At 44.0% G+C, this 14,072-nt stretch overlaps 1 protein-coding gene across 2 annotated transcripts in view; it reads left to right on the forward strand.

The window, feature by feature from the left end:
• Nucleotides 1-12,781, forward strand: part of LOC121549134 (C-1-tetrahydrofolate synthase, cytoplasmic) — a 95,796-nt gene extending 83,015 nt beyond the window's left edge. Inside the window, exons 27-28 of one of the 2 annotated variants that reach the window (XM_041860996.1) lie at nt 11,404-11,489; nt 12,168-12,781. In XM_041860996.1, the coding sequence (XP_041716930.1) occupies nt 11,404-11,472 (69 nt within the window). In that variant the 3' untranslated portion in view covers nt 11,473-11,489; nt 12,168-12,781. The remainder of the gene's footprint in view (nt 1-11,403; nt 11,490-12,167) is intronic. The other variant, XM_041860995.1, reaches the window with a different exon arrangement.
• Nucleotides 12,782-14,072: the final 1,291 nt, after the last annotated feature.

Genomic DNA, 14,072 nt, shown 5'->3' on the forward strand with positions numbered 1-14,072 from the left:
CATTGTCCGAGCCACGCCAGGGTGACAAGCCATCTTGCTGGCGTGGGACCATTTGAGGACCGCAGGACGAACCGACTCAGGCACAAACAACCGACCGGGTGGACCGTTACCGGGACCGGGCTGAGTCCGAAGGGCCGCCAGCACCTCCTCCTCAATCTTCCACATAACTGCTCCCACGACGCAGTTCCGGGGAGAATTGTCTCGGTCTTGGACCCACTCTCCTCCGTCTTGGAGAACATCCGGGACAAGGCGTCCGCCTTGCCGTTCTTAGATCCAGGTCGGAACGTCAGGGAAAACTTGAATCGTCCGAAAAACAACGCCCACCTGGCCTGACGGGAGTTGAGACGTTTAGCCGATTGCACGTAAGCAAGATTCTTGTGGTCAGTCCAGACAATAAACGGTTGCTCCGCCTCCAACCAGTGGCGCCACTCCTCCAAGGCAAGTTTCACCGCGAGAAGCTCCCGGTTACCCACATCGTAATTCCTCTCCGCAGGCGAAAGGCGACGAGAGTAGTAGGCGCAGGGATGGAGTTTACTGTCCGTGGAGCATCGCTGCGACAGGATGGCGCCAACTCCCACATCAGACGCGTCCACTTCAACGAGAACTGACGGGCCGTGTCCGGTTGAGAGAGAATCGGTGCGTTGGTGAATCGCCTCTTCAAATCCAGAAACGCTCGATCCGCCTCCGGATTCCACTTGAAGGTCTTGATACTGGAAGTCAAGGCAGTTAACGGAGCGGCCACACGGCTGTAATCCCGGATGAATCTGCGGTAGAAATTCGCAAACCCCCAAAATCTCTGGAGCTGCAATCTCGTACCGGGCTGGGCCCATTCCAGAACCGCTCTAACCTTCTCCTGGTCCATCCTAATCTCTCCCCTGGAGATGATGTAACCGAGAAAGGATGTCGTGTGGGCGTGAAACTCGCACTTCTCGGCCTTCACGAACAGGCGATTCTCCAACAATCGCTGCAGAACCTGCCGGACATGCTGGACGTGGTCGGAAGGTTCCTTCGAGAAGATCAGAATGTCATCCAGGTAAACAAACACAAAGAGACCGATCATATCTCTCAGGACGTCGTTCACCATACTCTGGAATACCGCTGGAGCATTGGTCAGTCCAAACGGCATCACCTGATACTCGAAGTGACCCATCGGTGTATTGAAACCCGTCAACCACTCGTCCCCCTCTCTGATCCGGACCATGTGATACGCATTGCGTAGGTCTAGCTTGGTGAACACCGTAGCACCCTGTAAGGAGTCGAAGGCAGAACTCATCAAGGGCAGGGGATACTTGTTCTTGACCGTGATGTCATTCAACCCCCGATAATCAATACACGGTCGAAGAGAGCCATCCTTCTTACCCACAAAGAAGAATCCTGCCCCCAGGGGTGATGACGAGGGACGAACGAGACCAGCAGCTAGGGACTCCTTGATGTAGGTCTCCAAAGCCTCACGTTCAGGTCGGGAGATACTGTATAACCTTCCCTTGGGGTAGACAGCTCCAGGGAACAGGTTGATGGCACAATCATATGGTCGGTGGGGAGGGGAGTGACAGAGCCTTCTGCTTACTGAAAACTTCCCCAAATCGTGATATGTCTCGGGAACCAGGGACAAATCTGGGGGTTTAGCCTCAATCACCTGACTGGGAACCGAATGGGGGCAGGCAGTCTTGAGACAGTTAGCATGACAATCAAGGCTCCAACTCGTTACCTTGCCCGTCACCCAATCGAACGTGGGATTGTGTTCCTTCAGCCAGGGGTATCCAAGGACCAGAGGAACATGGGAAGACGGCAGAATGAAGAATGAAATCATCTCAGAATGATTCCCCGACAACCGCATCTTAACCGGTTCAGTCCTCATCGTGATACGTGCCAGACTACTGCCGTCCAGAGTGGTAGCTTCAATGGCTTCCGGCAATTGCTCCTTGGAAAGCCCCAGCTGTTCCACCAACTCGGCATCTAGAAAGCTTCCATCGGCACCTGAATCGATAAAGCGTTAATCGCTAAGCTCTGATTCCTGTTCATAAGGGTAGCCGGAAACGGGGTCTGACAGAGGTATTGAGAGGTCGAAACTGGCTCGCTAAAAGTCCTCCCAACTTTAGCGAGCCGCGCAGTTTGACGACCCGACTGGAACCTGAGAAGCTGATCGGTTGGACGGAACCCATTGCTTCTCCCTCCTTCGCTCTCGGACTCGATTATCCACCCGAATAGACAAGGCTACCAAGCTGTCCAGGTCACTAGGCTCCGGATAGGAGATCAACTCATCCTTGAGCTGCTCCGACAGACCCTGGTAAAAGGCCGCTTGCAGAGCCTCCTCATTCCACCCACTCTCCACAGCCAACGTCTTGAACTCGATCACGAAGTCGGCCACGCTGCGAGTTCCTTGGCGAAGCGAAAACAGGCGCCTAGCTGCGTCCCTCCCTCGGACGGAATGGTCGAAAAGCTTCCTCATCTCGGCCGTGAACCCCTGGTATGAAGCCATGCAGGGATCCTGTCGTTCCCACTCCAGCGCTCGACCACGCAGCAACTCAATCACAAAGGCTATCCTAGCCTTGTCTGTGGCATAAGAGTAGGGCTGTAGATCGAACACTAATCCACACTGCATAAGGAAGGAACGGCATCTTCCCAGCTCCCCCTCATATTTATCCGGCGTCGGAACCTTGGGCTCACGGAAGGACACAGCTTCAGAAGCGGCAGGCGAGATGGGTGAAACCGGTAGTGGATCCTCCACCGGACACTTGCGTTGGTTCTGGACCTCCGTCAGACCGGTAGAAAGGTTCCGAACTGACAACGCGATCTCCTGTAGTACCGTGCTATGATGGCCCAACATCTTCTCCTGCTGGGTAATGGCATGGCGAACAGAGTCCAGGTCCGCTGGGTTCATTACTGGCCGGATCGTTCTGTCACGAGTTGCTAAGCCAGAACCCAGAAGCAGACCAGGACAAGGTAAGTTGAAACGAAGGTGAGTGTTTATTTACAAATTCAAGAGTGATGCTGAATAATCCAGGGAACAGAGCGGGCGGCGTTGATTAGTTGTTGGGGGTGCAGTGGTTGATCCCATCCTGGGTCGGCAGCCGCCGACCACCAGGCAGAGGTGGGATGAAGGTTCCGGACGGGTGACTGCAGATGGAACAAAACGGGGGTAAGTAAGCAACAAACCAACAAGGTGCAAAAACAACAAAACTAACGCTAGGCTCTAAGACTGATACTCTGGTAAACCTACTGTTCATGGCTAACGATCCGGCAGGGAATGGATGTTAGGCCAGAGCCTAAGAAGGTGATGATCAGGACCAGGTGTGCAGATTGCTGATGGGATGCAGGTGCGGAAATCAAGAGAGCTCCCCGGAGCGTTCCAGAACCCTCGGGAAACTGGAGATCACGAACATAAAAACTAGTCCACAGACAGGACCCGACTCAGACTGCCGGGATCGTTACAATCCTATAATCATCACAATCTGATATTCCCATAAACATACCCCTTACCTCATATGTTTTATTAGAACAAAAACAATTTTTAGCCCTCAATGTTTCACCTCCAATGATTCAGGGTTTGCTTGTTACCTGATTTTACTTTCCATCTAACAAATGCACCCACGTTAATTCACTTAACCCAATACCACCTAACCCTAGGCTTAAACAAATGTTTTGACAACGACATTATTTTATCTGTTACTGACTGTTGCTGATACCACAATCATGACAAAGCATAAGATTGACACATACTTGATAGAGGTCAAACGACCGTCTCTAAAATGTTTGTTGGTGGAATTCTCACCAGACATGGACCCTCAAGATTCCTCACTGATCTTACAGAATGAGCTGCTGGAACCAAAGATTCCTACCTGCCATCTATCTCTAATTTTCACAACAGAAGAATCAAACCACTCCCTTTAGTTTCTCTCTTCCCTTACGAGCTGTACTGATCAGATACCTCTCCTTGTCTGTCATTAAAATCAAAGACCTCATCCTGTCCTCCATGATAGTATCCTTCACTATTTCAGATGAATCTATATTGTTTCTATTACTATCTGCTCTCCTATTTTAACCCTATTCGTCGTAACCTAAACCCCTGAGTCTCTCTTGCTGCCTCCTTTAATTTCAAAAAAGTTGTTGTCGGTGTCATACTTCCTGCCATCGTATCATTAATCCCTTCCCAAAGTTACCATTAACGTAGTTGATGAATTAACACCCTTCACTACCGATATCCTATGTGTATTATTCACTGTTGGAGTGACTATTGTAACATATTCTTCCTGAACTCCTTCGGTGACTGCGGAAGCTTCAACAGATTTCAAATCTTCCATTATAGGCATCACTTTACGAATTACATAGCCCTTTAACCAATAATTCTCAACCGGAACAACTTCTAATGCTTGCACTAGATAAGTACACATATATTCTCCCTGATCTTTCTCTGTAACATTACGCAACATAAGTGAACAGTCACTCCTAACCCTATTCCAAACTATACCTCCTTCTACTCCTGGTCCTGATAACGATACTTATCCTCCATAATTATCTCTCCATATGGGAGGAACGTCCCTATCCTAACCCTAATAAGTATTTTTTCCCTAAAATTGGTGCTGTATTGGTTGTATTCGCTTGTACTTCCATCTATCACCACTAGTGTCACTTTTTCCCCAAATCTCAGTCCTATCTCTAATCCCTGACTTTTGATTATGTGATTGGGAAAGTTCCCCACCTGTTTTTGACTTCTTTACACACAGACTTGGCAAATGACTAAACACCTTTTTAGCCTAGCCTGAAATCTCTTAGTGTAAGAATGTAACCCCGAATAACAGTCTCCCCTTTTAACTTTATTTTTCAGACAGATTGTCTAATAGACAGTCGTCTAGTGTACATCCTATTGTACAATTCAATTTAAACAATGCATCTCTTCCCAACACTGCAATAACAGTATCTTCTAATATTAGTATGTCTATTTTGATTTCTCTTTGAGTTCTATAGCAGAGATCCATTAGTTCCCTAAGAGTAATTAACTGTTTTACTACCTCAAATCCCTATCCTATCCTAATTAGTTTATTTTACATAGTGAGATGTTTAACCTCTTTAGGCTGAACACAGATAAGTTTTTCCACTATTCACCATCACTTCTAATGGTCGGTTGTTTTTACTTCAATTGTTGGATATTTTGTCTTCTTCTCTAATCGATGCTCTCAGCTGCCACCCCCTTCCGGATCTTCTAGGCACTCTAGAATCTTTAGGGTTCACCTGAAGAACAGGTGATCTTCACTTGCTCCTTTATCTTCCTCTGTTGTTTCCTCTCCAATTCTGTGTCTGTCCAGAAACTGACAGTGGATATGGATAACCTGGTACCCCCCTTGGCTGGTACAATTGCATTTGATATTGTTCAGTTGAAGCTGTAACAGTGATTGTTGATTTGGTTCACTCTGATATCATCTTCCATCATCTTCTTATTTTTTATTTTTTTTTATTTTTTTATTTCACCTTTATTTAACCAGGTAAGCCAGTTGAGAACAGGTTCTCATTTACAACTGCGACCTGGCCAAGATAAAGCAAAGTAGTGCAATAAAAACAACACAGAGTTACATATGGGGTAAAAAAACATAAAGTCAGAAATACAACAGAAAATATATATACAGTGTGTGCAAATGTAGCAAGTTATGGAGGTAAGGCAATAAATAGGCTATAGTGCAGAATAATTACAATAGTATTAACACTGGAATGCTAGATGTGCAAGAGATTATGTGCAAATAGAGATACTGGGGTGCAAAAGAGCAAAATAAATAACAATATAGGGATGAGGTAGTTGGGTGGGCTAATTTCAGATGGGCTGTGTACAGGTGCAGTGATCGGTAAGGTGCTCTGACAACTGATGCTTAAAGTTATTGAGGGAGATAAGAGTCTCCAGCTTCAGAGATTTTTGCAATTCGTTCCAGTCATTGGCAGCAGAGAACTGGAAGGAATGGCGGCCAAAGGAGGTGTTGGCTTTGGGAATGACCAGTGAGATATACCTGCTGGAGCGCAGACTACGGGTGGGTGCTGCTATGGTGACCAATGAGCTAAGATAAGGCGGGGATTTGCCTAGCAGTGATTTATAGATGGCCTGGAGCCAGTGGGTTTGACGACGGACATGTAGTGAGGACCAGCCAACAAGAGCGTACAGGTCACAGTGGTGGGTAGTGTATGGGGCTTTGGAGACAAAACGGATGGCACTGTGATAGACTACATCCAATTTGCTGAGTAGAGTGTTGGAGGCTATTTTGTAAATGACATCGCCGAAGTCAAGGATCGGTAGGATAGTCAGTTTTACGAGGGCATTTTTGGCAGCATGAGTGAAGGAGGCTTTGTTGCGAAATAGGAAGCCGATTCTAGATTTAACTTTGGATTGGAGATTCTTTATGTGAGTCTGGAAGTTGAGTTTACAGTCTAACCAGACACCTAGATATTTGTAGTTGTCCACATACTCTAGGTCCGACCCGTCGAGAGTGGTGATTCTAGTCGGGTGGGCGGGTGCTAGCAGCGTTCGATTGAAAAGCATGCATTTAGTTTTACTAGTGTTTAAGAGCAGTTGAAGGCTACTGAAGGATTGTTGTATGGCATTGAAGCTCGTTTGGAGGTTTGTTAACACAGTGTCCAATGAAGGGCCAGATGTATACAAAATGGTGTCGTCTGCGTAGAGGTGGATCTGAGAGTCACCAGCAGCAAGAGCGACATCATTGATATACACGGAGAAAAGTGTCGGCCCAAGAATTGAACCCTGTGGCACCCCCATAGAGACTGCCATAGGTCCAGACAACAGGCCCTCCGATTTGACACACTGAACTCTATCTGAGAAGTAGTTGGTGAACCAGGCGAGGCAGTCATTTGAGAAACCAAGGCTATTTAGTCTGCCAATAACAATGCGGTGGTTGACAGAGTCGAAAGCCTTGGCCAGGTCGATGAAGACGGCTGCACAGTACTGTCTATTATCAATCGCGGTTATACTAGTGACCTTCAGCATCTTGGCCTCACTGTATTCTTCTCCTTCAATTCTTGAGATCTTCATCCAGTCGTGTTACTTCTTCTAAATTATTCGCTTTATCCAGGCATGATAAGCATCGGTCTATATCTCCATTTCTTCTTTGCTCTTGTCATTGTAGGATAAAATCCTCTTGAACATAAAGCACCTTTAATCTCCAAATCTTCATCGCTTTCTTCATTTTTGCTTTCATCAGAGATCAAATCTCGTGTATCCTTCTTCTTTCCTCTCTTGCCAACTTCCTTCTGATCACAGAGTGACCTCTTTTCAATCACTCATCTTCATCATCCTCATCTCCTTCAAGTTCCATCCTCCTTAACCTCCCTCTTTTCTTCCAGACATCTCATTTTCTTCTGGATCTTGGAGTTTTGGATTCACCTTTATCGTCGTTTCTGCTTGTCGTCTCTCTATTATTTGTCTTCATCTCTGATGCAATAATCACCCTCCTGGATGATCACTGGAAACTGAGAAATAAACATCCCTAAGCTCTATTTTTTAGCCTTATCTCTATAGCTTTGTTTATCTTATCGCTGGAATCTTTTATCAGTTTTTGTTTGAGAGTGAAGGGCAACTTTTGTTTCACTTGCCGGATGACCTCGCAATACTTTAGTTAAAGGATTACCATTTTATCCCCTATATCAATCCTTTTATATTCCTTTATTGTGAACTATCTTATTTTAGACTATATAGCCTATGTAGCCTATGGCTTCCCCACCTCTAATTCTTTTTTATAAAAACCCATCAAACCATTTCTAATTAAAATTAAAAATCAATTAAAAATTATGAATAATTAAAATCAATTCTTTATTTCTATATCACCAATTTATCAATTAGTGTCTATCTTACCACAATCCATCAGGAAAGTAAGTTAGTCAACTTCAAAGCAATCCCAAAATCAAAGCCTCTAACCCTAGAAGACTACAATTCCCATAACCCCTTGCTCTATAGGCCCTTGCTCTATAAGCACCTAATTATCTTAATTTTACAGAATAATGTCAGTCTTTGATTCCCAACACAACTCCAATCAAACCCCAGTGATGCACATAGCCTCCAAAATGCAATTTTTATTCAAATCAGTATTTGCCAAGCCTATGTGAAATTGTCATACCACATATTTTGAATTGGAAGATTTTGTAACCTAGCCTGATATCTGATCCTCTGCCTGCGTCACACCTTGTCACGTCACGCACACGTCAGCCCCTTCTCTCTCTCGCCTCGTTCCATGTTCCTCTCATATTTCAAAAAAACATAGAAACAGACAAGATTTCAGCAGTTAATGCAATCACTGAGTATTTCCAACCATTCAATATTCGTTCGTTCTACATTATTCACTCTAAGACTAAACTCAGAACTAAATAGATCGCTCAAAAACATTTTTATTTTATTTAATCCGTCTTTAATTTAATTCACTTTATTATAATCCGTTACCATATATCTAAGTTATAAATTCAATAGGTCACAAAACAAGTTTCATCTTTAACCCGCCGATGTAACAACTAGAATACTCGTGTTAAAATCTCTCTGTCTGTCTGTCTATTTCTGTCTCCCCCTCGCAGCACGCAGCAGAAATATTACCCATTAGCAAAAACGTGTTGTAGTCCTAGTGCCATAAACCAAAACGTGTCCCAATCTCGTGCCATAAACTTCAACTCCCACGTTTGGTACTGTAATGTCGCAAAATTAAACGCATGCGCATACCCATTCCTCAATACAATTTCACCGTGGACGGGCGATTTTCTCTCTCTCCCCCAAACCTAAAGAGTTAACAGTTTAACAGTCCAGCTGTACCTCCCTTTTTCCCCTCCTAGTCAAACAACATTTAACAGCGCTCACAAAACATATAACCTGACTTACAGACACAGAGACAAATTTAAGAGACTTTAATCCATCGCAATGGGGTCTCTAAGGATATCCGTTAGCATGTACCACGCCACACAATTAGCCTTTAGCATTATCATTAGCATTAGCCCTAGCCTTTAGCTAACTGCGGCCTACCACACACCAATAAATATCCTGCACTGTCCTATTTATTTTTAAACATATTTCTCCTACCGTTTTTGTTACCGTGGCTAAAATGACCATTACACCGAGAAATTAAACCCAATCAAACCCCCCGTCGGACGAGTGTCGAATCATAATCACAATCAGATAAATCCCATAAAACCGAGTCCTTTCAAACTCACCGACTGCACATTCTATCGTGCAAACGGATTTGTCGGCCTGTCATTTTCTAAATGGCCCCCCCTGGGGGTCTTAAAGCGGTCCAGTGCCCTAATGATGCGCATATCTGCCTTAATTGTACAAATTCAATACTTAATTCCTACCGTTTTATGCTCTACATTCCAATTATCTGCCGTTTCCAATGGAATATAATTTTAGCAGACTCTAGTCATCAGCAATAACACCACCCGAGGCAAGGTCGCAATGGTACATCTCTCCAGTGTACACAAGTCGTATCCAATCTAACAAACTCCAAAGCGGTAAGGAAAACTCACCTTATCTGGCCATGCTTCAAAGCGAGTTAGCTTGGCGGCTACGAAACAAAGAAGAGGTGCAAACCAGCCCCATGTTGGGCGCCATTATGTCGTATCGGGAGAATGGTGGCCATTATTGCTGTCAACAAAGAGTCCGTTCAAGCTGCATCGTGTTAGAGGCTTTTATTAAAATCACGAGGTTACAGCATAAATTTCAGACCCGCGGTGTGTCTGGAGAACGACGTCCTAGATTGTCATGGCCGTTCCAACTTTCTTCTTCGTTTAACCCCTATTTATAAACAATGGAAAATGATGGGCTCCCTCTTCTGGCCAATCACTAGTCTCCCCAGTCTACAACACACCTCCTGTCTGTGGTATGTGGCATTACACCTAAAACATATACTATCATAAACAACATTCCATTTCTTCATGAAAAACATTTAACAAAGACATAATCTTCACATACTACAAACGCCTCCCCCTGCCCCCAGAACAGCCTCAGTTTGTCGGGGCATGGACTATACAAGGTGTCGAAAGCGTTCCACAGGGATGCTGACTCCAATGCTTCCCACAGTTGTGTCAAGTTGGCTGGATGTCCTTTGGGTGGTGGACTATTCTTGATATACACGGGAAACTATTGAGCTTGAAAAACCCAGCAACGTTGCAGTTCTTGACACAAACCGGTGCGCCTGGCACCTACTACCATGCTTCGTTCAAAGGCACTTAAATATTTTGTCTTTCCCATTCACCCTCTGAATGGCACACACACAATCCATGTCTCAATTGTCTCAAGGTTTAAAAATCCTTCTTCCACATATCTCATCACCTTCATCTACACTGATTGAAGTGGATTTAACAAGGGACATCAATAAGGGATCATAGCTTTCACCTGGATTCACCTGGTCAGTCTATCTCATGGAAAGAGCAGGTGTTCTTAATGTTTTGTACACTCAGTGTATGTGCAGATATGTGCACCAAATCATTGCTCTCTCTCTCGCTCTGCTGTGTGTGCATCTTGCTAGCTGTCACTCAAATTGTCAGGGGCTGAAGCTCATTGGCTAGAACTCGAATTGCTACGGGGCTGGCCCACATGGGGGAAAATGTAGGGAAAATGGCGCAGCACAGCTTCCAGTAGAACAGTCGCTTTCAAACTACGGATTTAGTGGCTAATTGAGATAAAACAGTAATTCTGCTCATAGATTATGCTTGTATGTACTACACATTGACACATCCATCCCAAAGCGGGAGGTTTAAAAAATCAATTTTTGCGCACATGTACCCGTAAAGGTACTGAGCAGTACCATGTGAGTACCTAACAGTGTGTACCATAAGCGCATCTGAAGTATCCTATAGGTATAACTGTAGAACCTGTCATTGGTTCTACCTGGAACCAGAGGGTTGTTCATGAGGGTTCTAAATGGAACTCAAAAGGGTTCCCCTACAGCACGTGTCAAACTCATTCTCTGGCGTTGCAGGAAATTCAGGTCGCTGGCAACCGAGAGGTTGTGAGTTAAAATCCCAAGTGAGGTTCACTCCCAAGTAATCAGAATACAGCAGTATACTGTCCCTTACAGCAATAATACCTCAATCCAGCTCCAAAAATGAAGTTACTTTTTGTATACTTACCATATTTTCACTGCAATCAGTAGCCAGGAAGTTTTTAACAGTGTAATGAAGAACCCTCTAGTGCAATGTAGAACCCTCAGTTTAATGATTAGTCAAAGAACCGATATAAAAAGGTTCTCCACAGCCCAAAAAAGGGTTCCCCTGCAGGGAGAAAATGAAGAACCGTTTTTTGGTAATAACTAGCACCTTTTTTTGTTGTTGACTGTAGTAACAAAAAAATATTGCATATTGCAACCTGCTGCTCTCCAGATACTGTATTATTGTTCTTACACCTTTCTTATCTCTATGTCCACCCTATACTAGACGAGTGTACCTCAATCTCCAGCCTTCTCCTGTTTCTATGACAACGACTTCAGCACCGAGAGCAAATAGTCCCTGCCTCCTCTCGGGTGAGTTCACAGGGCAACAGGCTGAATGACCAAATCACCACCTCTACTTTGTTTGACATAATCTATTTATAATTGAATGGAATCAAAATTGAAATTCACTTACAATCATGAAAGAGGTTGTGTTGTGCCTCCGCTCTTGTGAGTAATTTGATCTACGTTTTTTAAATTTGAATAGTAACGCTTCTCGCTTTCGGCCTGACTGTGAACATGCGGGTAGGGGGAGGGAGGCATTGAATCCAATTCAGTTTGAAAGCCAATGAAAAAACAGGGCTGCATCCCAAATGCCACCTTATTCCCTATTTAGTGCACTACTTTTGACCAGGGCCCTCTGGTCAAGAGTAGTGTACTAAATAGGGAATAAGGTGCAATTTGGGATGCAGACAAGGTCTGTGTAAGGATTTCAAAATGTATTTTTAATAAGCCTTTTATTGCTCACAGTATTGGTTCCCTGCTGCACCTGTTTGTCAGTGTGTAACTCCTTCTCTCTCTCTCCCCCCCCCCATTTTCCACTCTCTTTCTCTCACCCACACTCTATTTTTCTCTCTCTACCCTCTGTCTCTCTTCCCCACTCTACACTCTTTTTTTCTAAGAGTGTACCCCCATTCCTTCTTTCCACTTCACTTCTCTCCCTCCCCTGTGTTTCTCTCCCATCCCTTCCTCTCTTGCCCATCTCTTTAGCCTCTCTTTTCTCTCTCTCTCCTCCATCTCCTCTTTTCCACCCGTCCTTCTCCCACCCTCCTTTATCATTTTCTTTCTTTGTGCTTTTAGAAAAGCGTTGGACATCATTCATCTCAAGAGGAGTGAAGGCCTCTGTCCCCTCCAACTACTGTCATCAACAGTCAACCCCAGGGCAACAGGCAACCCAGTGACCAAACCATTGAGAACCATTGAGAACTGCAATAGAACCAAACCAATGTTCTTCAACCCACAGGGTGTGCAGGCATCAGGCGAGTTTGCTAGTGCTGGGCTGGAACAAAGGCCTGTGGTTGAAGTACCATCATCAACCACACACTCAGTACATCAGCTAGCTACCATTCACTTTAAATATACTATAACAACCACTTTCATTAAATGTGGACCAAACAAGGAGAAAAAATGAATAAAAAAAGACACTCCTTAATGGACCATGTTCATGTTCATTGGACTTCATTGGACATTGGAGAATCTTACAGAACTCTGCATGCAGGGTTTCAATGAGGTGTTTGTCCCGTTTGGTGAACTCTTGTTTTGCAAGTGGACCCCACACCTCGCTGCCATAAAGTGCAATTGGTTCAATGACACATTCAATTAGTTTTAGCCAACGTTTAATAGGTATTTCAATTTGAATTGGTTTTTTAAAGGCGTAGAATGCCCTGCGTGCTTTCTCTCTCAGTTCATTCACTGCATCATTAAGGTGTCCAGTTGAGCTTATTTTTAAATGTATTTGTGCAGTACTCTATATATTTTGTACCAATTGAGAACTTTGGTCTACTTCCCTGAGATCTGGATCTTCTCTGGAAAATCATTATTTTAGTATTTTGGGGGTTTACTGCCAGGGCCCAGGTCTGGCAGTACTGCTCTAGCAGGTCCAGGCTCTGCTGTAGGCCATGTGCTGTGGGTGACAGCAGGCATAGGTCATCTGCGTAGAGCAGGCATTTAACCTCTGAATTGTGGAGACTAACACCAGGGGCTGGGGATTTTACTAGAATAGTGGCCAATTCGTTGATGTAAATATTGAAGAGTGCAGGGCTCAGATTGCAACCCTGGCGAAGACCCCACCCCTGGTTAAAGAATTCTGTTATTTTCTTGCCAATTTTGATGCTGCACGTATTGCCATTATTGATTTAATTATGTCATATGTTTTACCCCCTACACCACTTTCAATTACTTTGTAGAACAGTCCTGTATGCCAAATAGAATCAAATGCTTTTTGGAAGTCGATAAAGCAAGCATACATTTTGGTATTATTTTGGTGGACATGTTTATCTATCAGGGTGTGTAAGGTGTAAATATGATCGGTCGTGTGATGTTTTGGTATAAATCCAATTTGGCTTTTACTCAAGACATTGTGCTTATTAAGGAAGTTTAGAACTCTTACATTTATAATACTACAGAAAACCTTCCCCAGGTTACTGTTCACACAAATGCCTCTGTAATTGTTAGGATCAAATTTGTCTCTGTTCTTAAAGATTGGGGTTATGAGTCCTTGATTCCAGATGTCAGGGAAATAACCTACACTCAGGATCAAATTAAACAGTTTTAATATAGCCAATTGACATTTTGCACTAGTGAATTTGAGCATCTCATTTAGGATGCCATCAGGTCGGCAAGTTTTTTTTAATTTGAGGGCCTGAAGTTTCTTATAGAGCTCCTGGTCAGTAATTGGGGAGTCCAATGGATTTTGATTGTCCTTTATAGCTTTTTCTAATCCATTTAACTTCTCATGAATTTGGCATTGTTCTGCGTTTGTGTCAATTTGAACGGTGTTGTAGTGTGTTTTAAAATGGGTTGTCCATATGTCACCATTTTGTATCGCTAATTCCTCTTGTTTAGATTTTTTTAGTTTTTTCAAATTTTGCCCCAAGTTGTTTGTGTTTATGGACT

This window comes from Coregonus clupeaformis, chromosome 33, assembly GCF_020615455.1.
Source record: "Coregonus clupeaformis isolate EN_2021a chromosome 33, ASM2061545v1, whole genome shotgun sequence".
In the NCBI taxonomy this organism is placed as follows: Eukaryota; Metazoa; Chordata; class Actinopteri; order Salmoniformes; family Salmonidae; genus Coregonus; species Coregonus clupeaformis.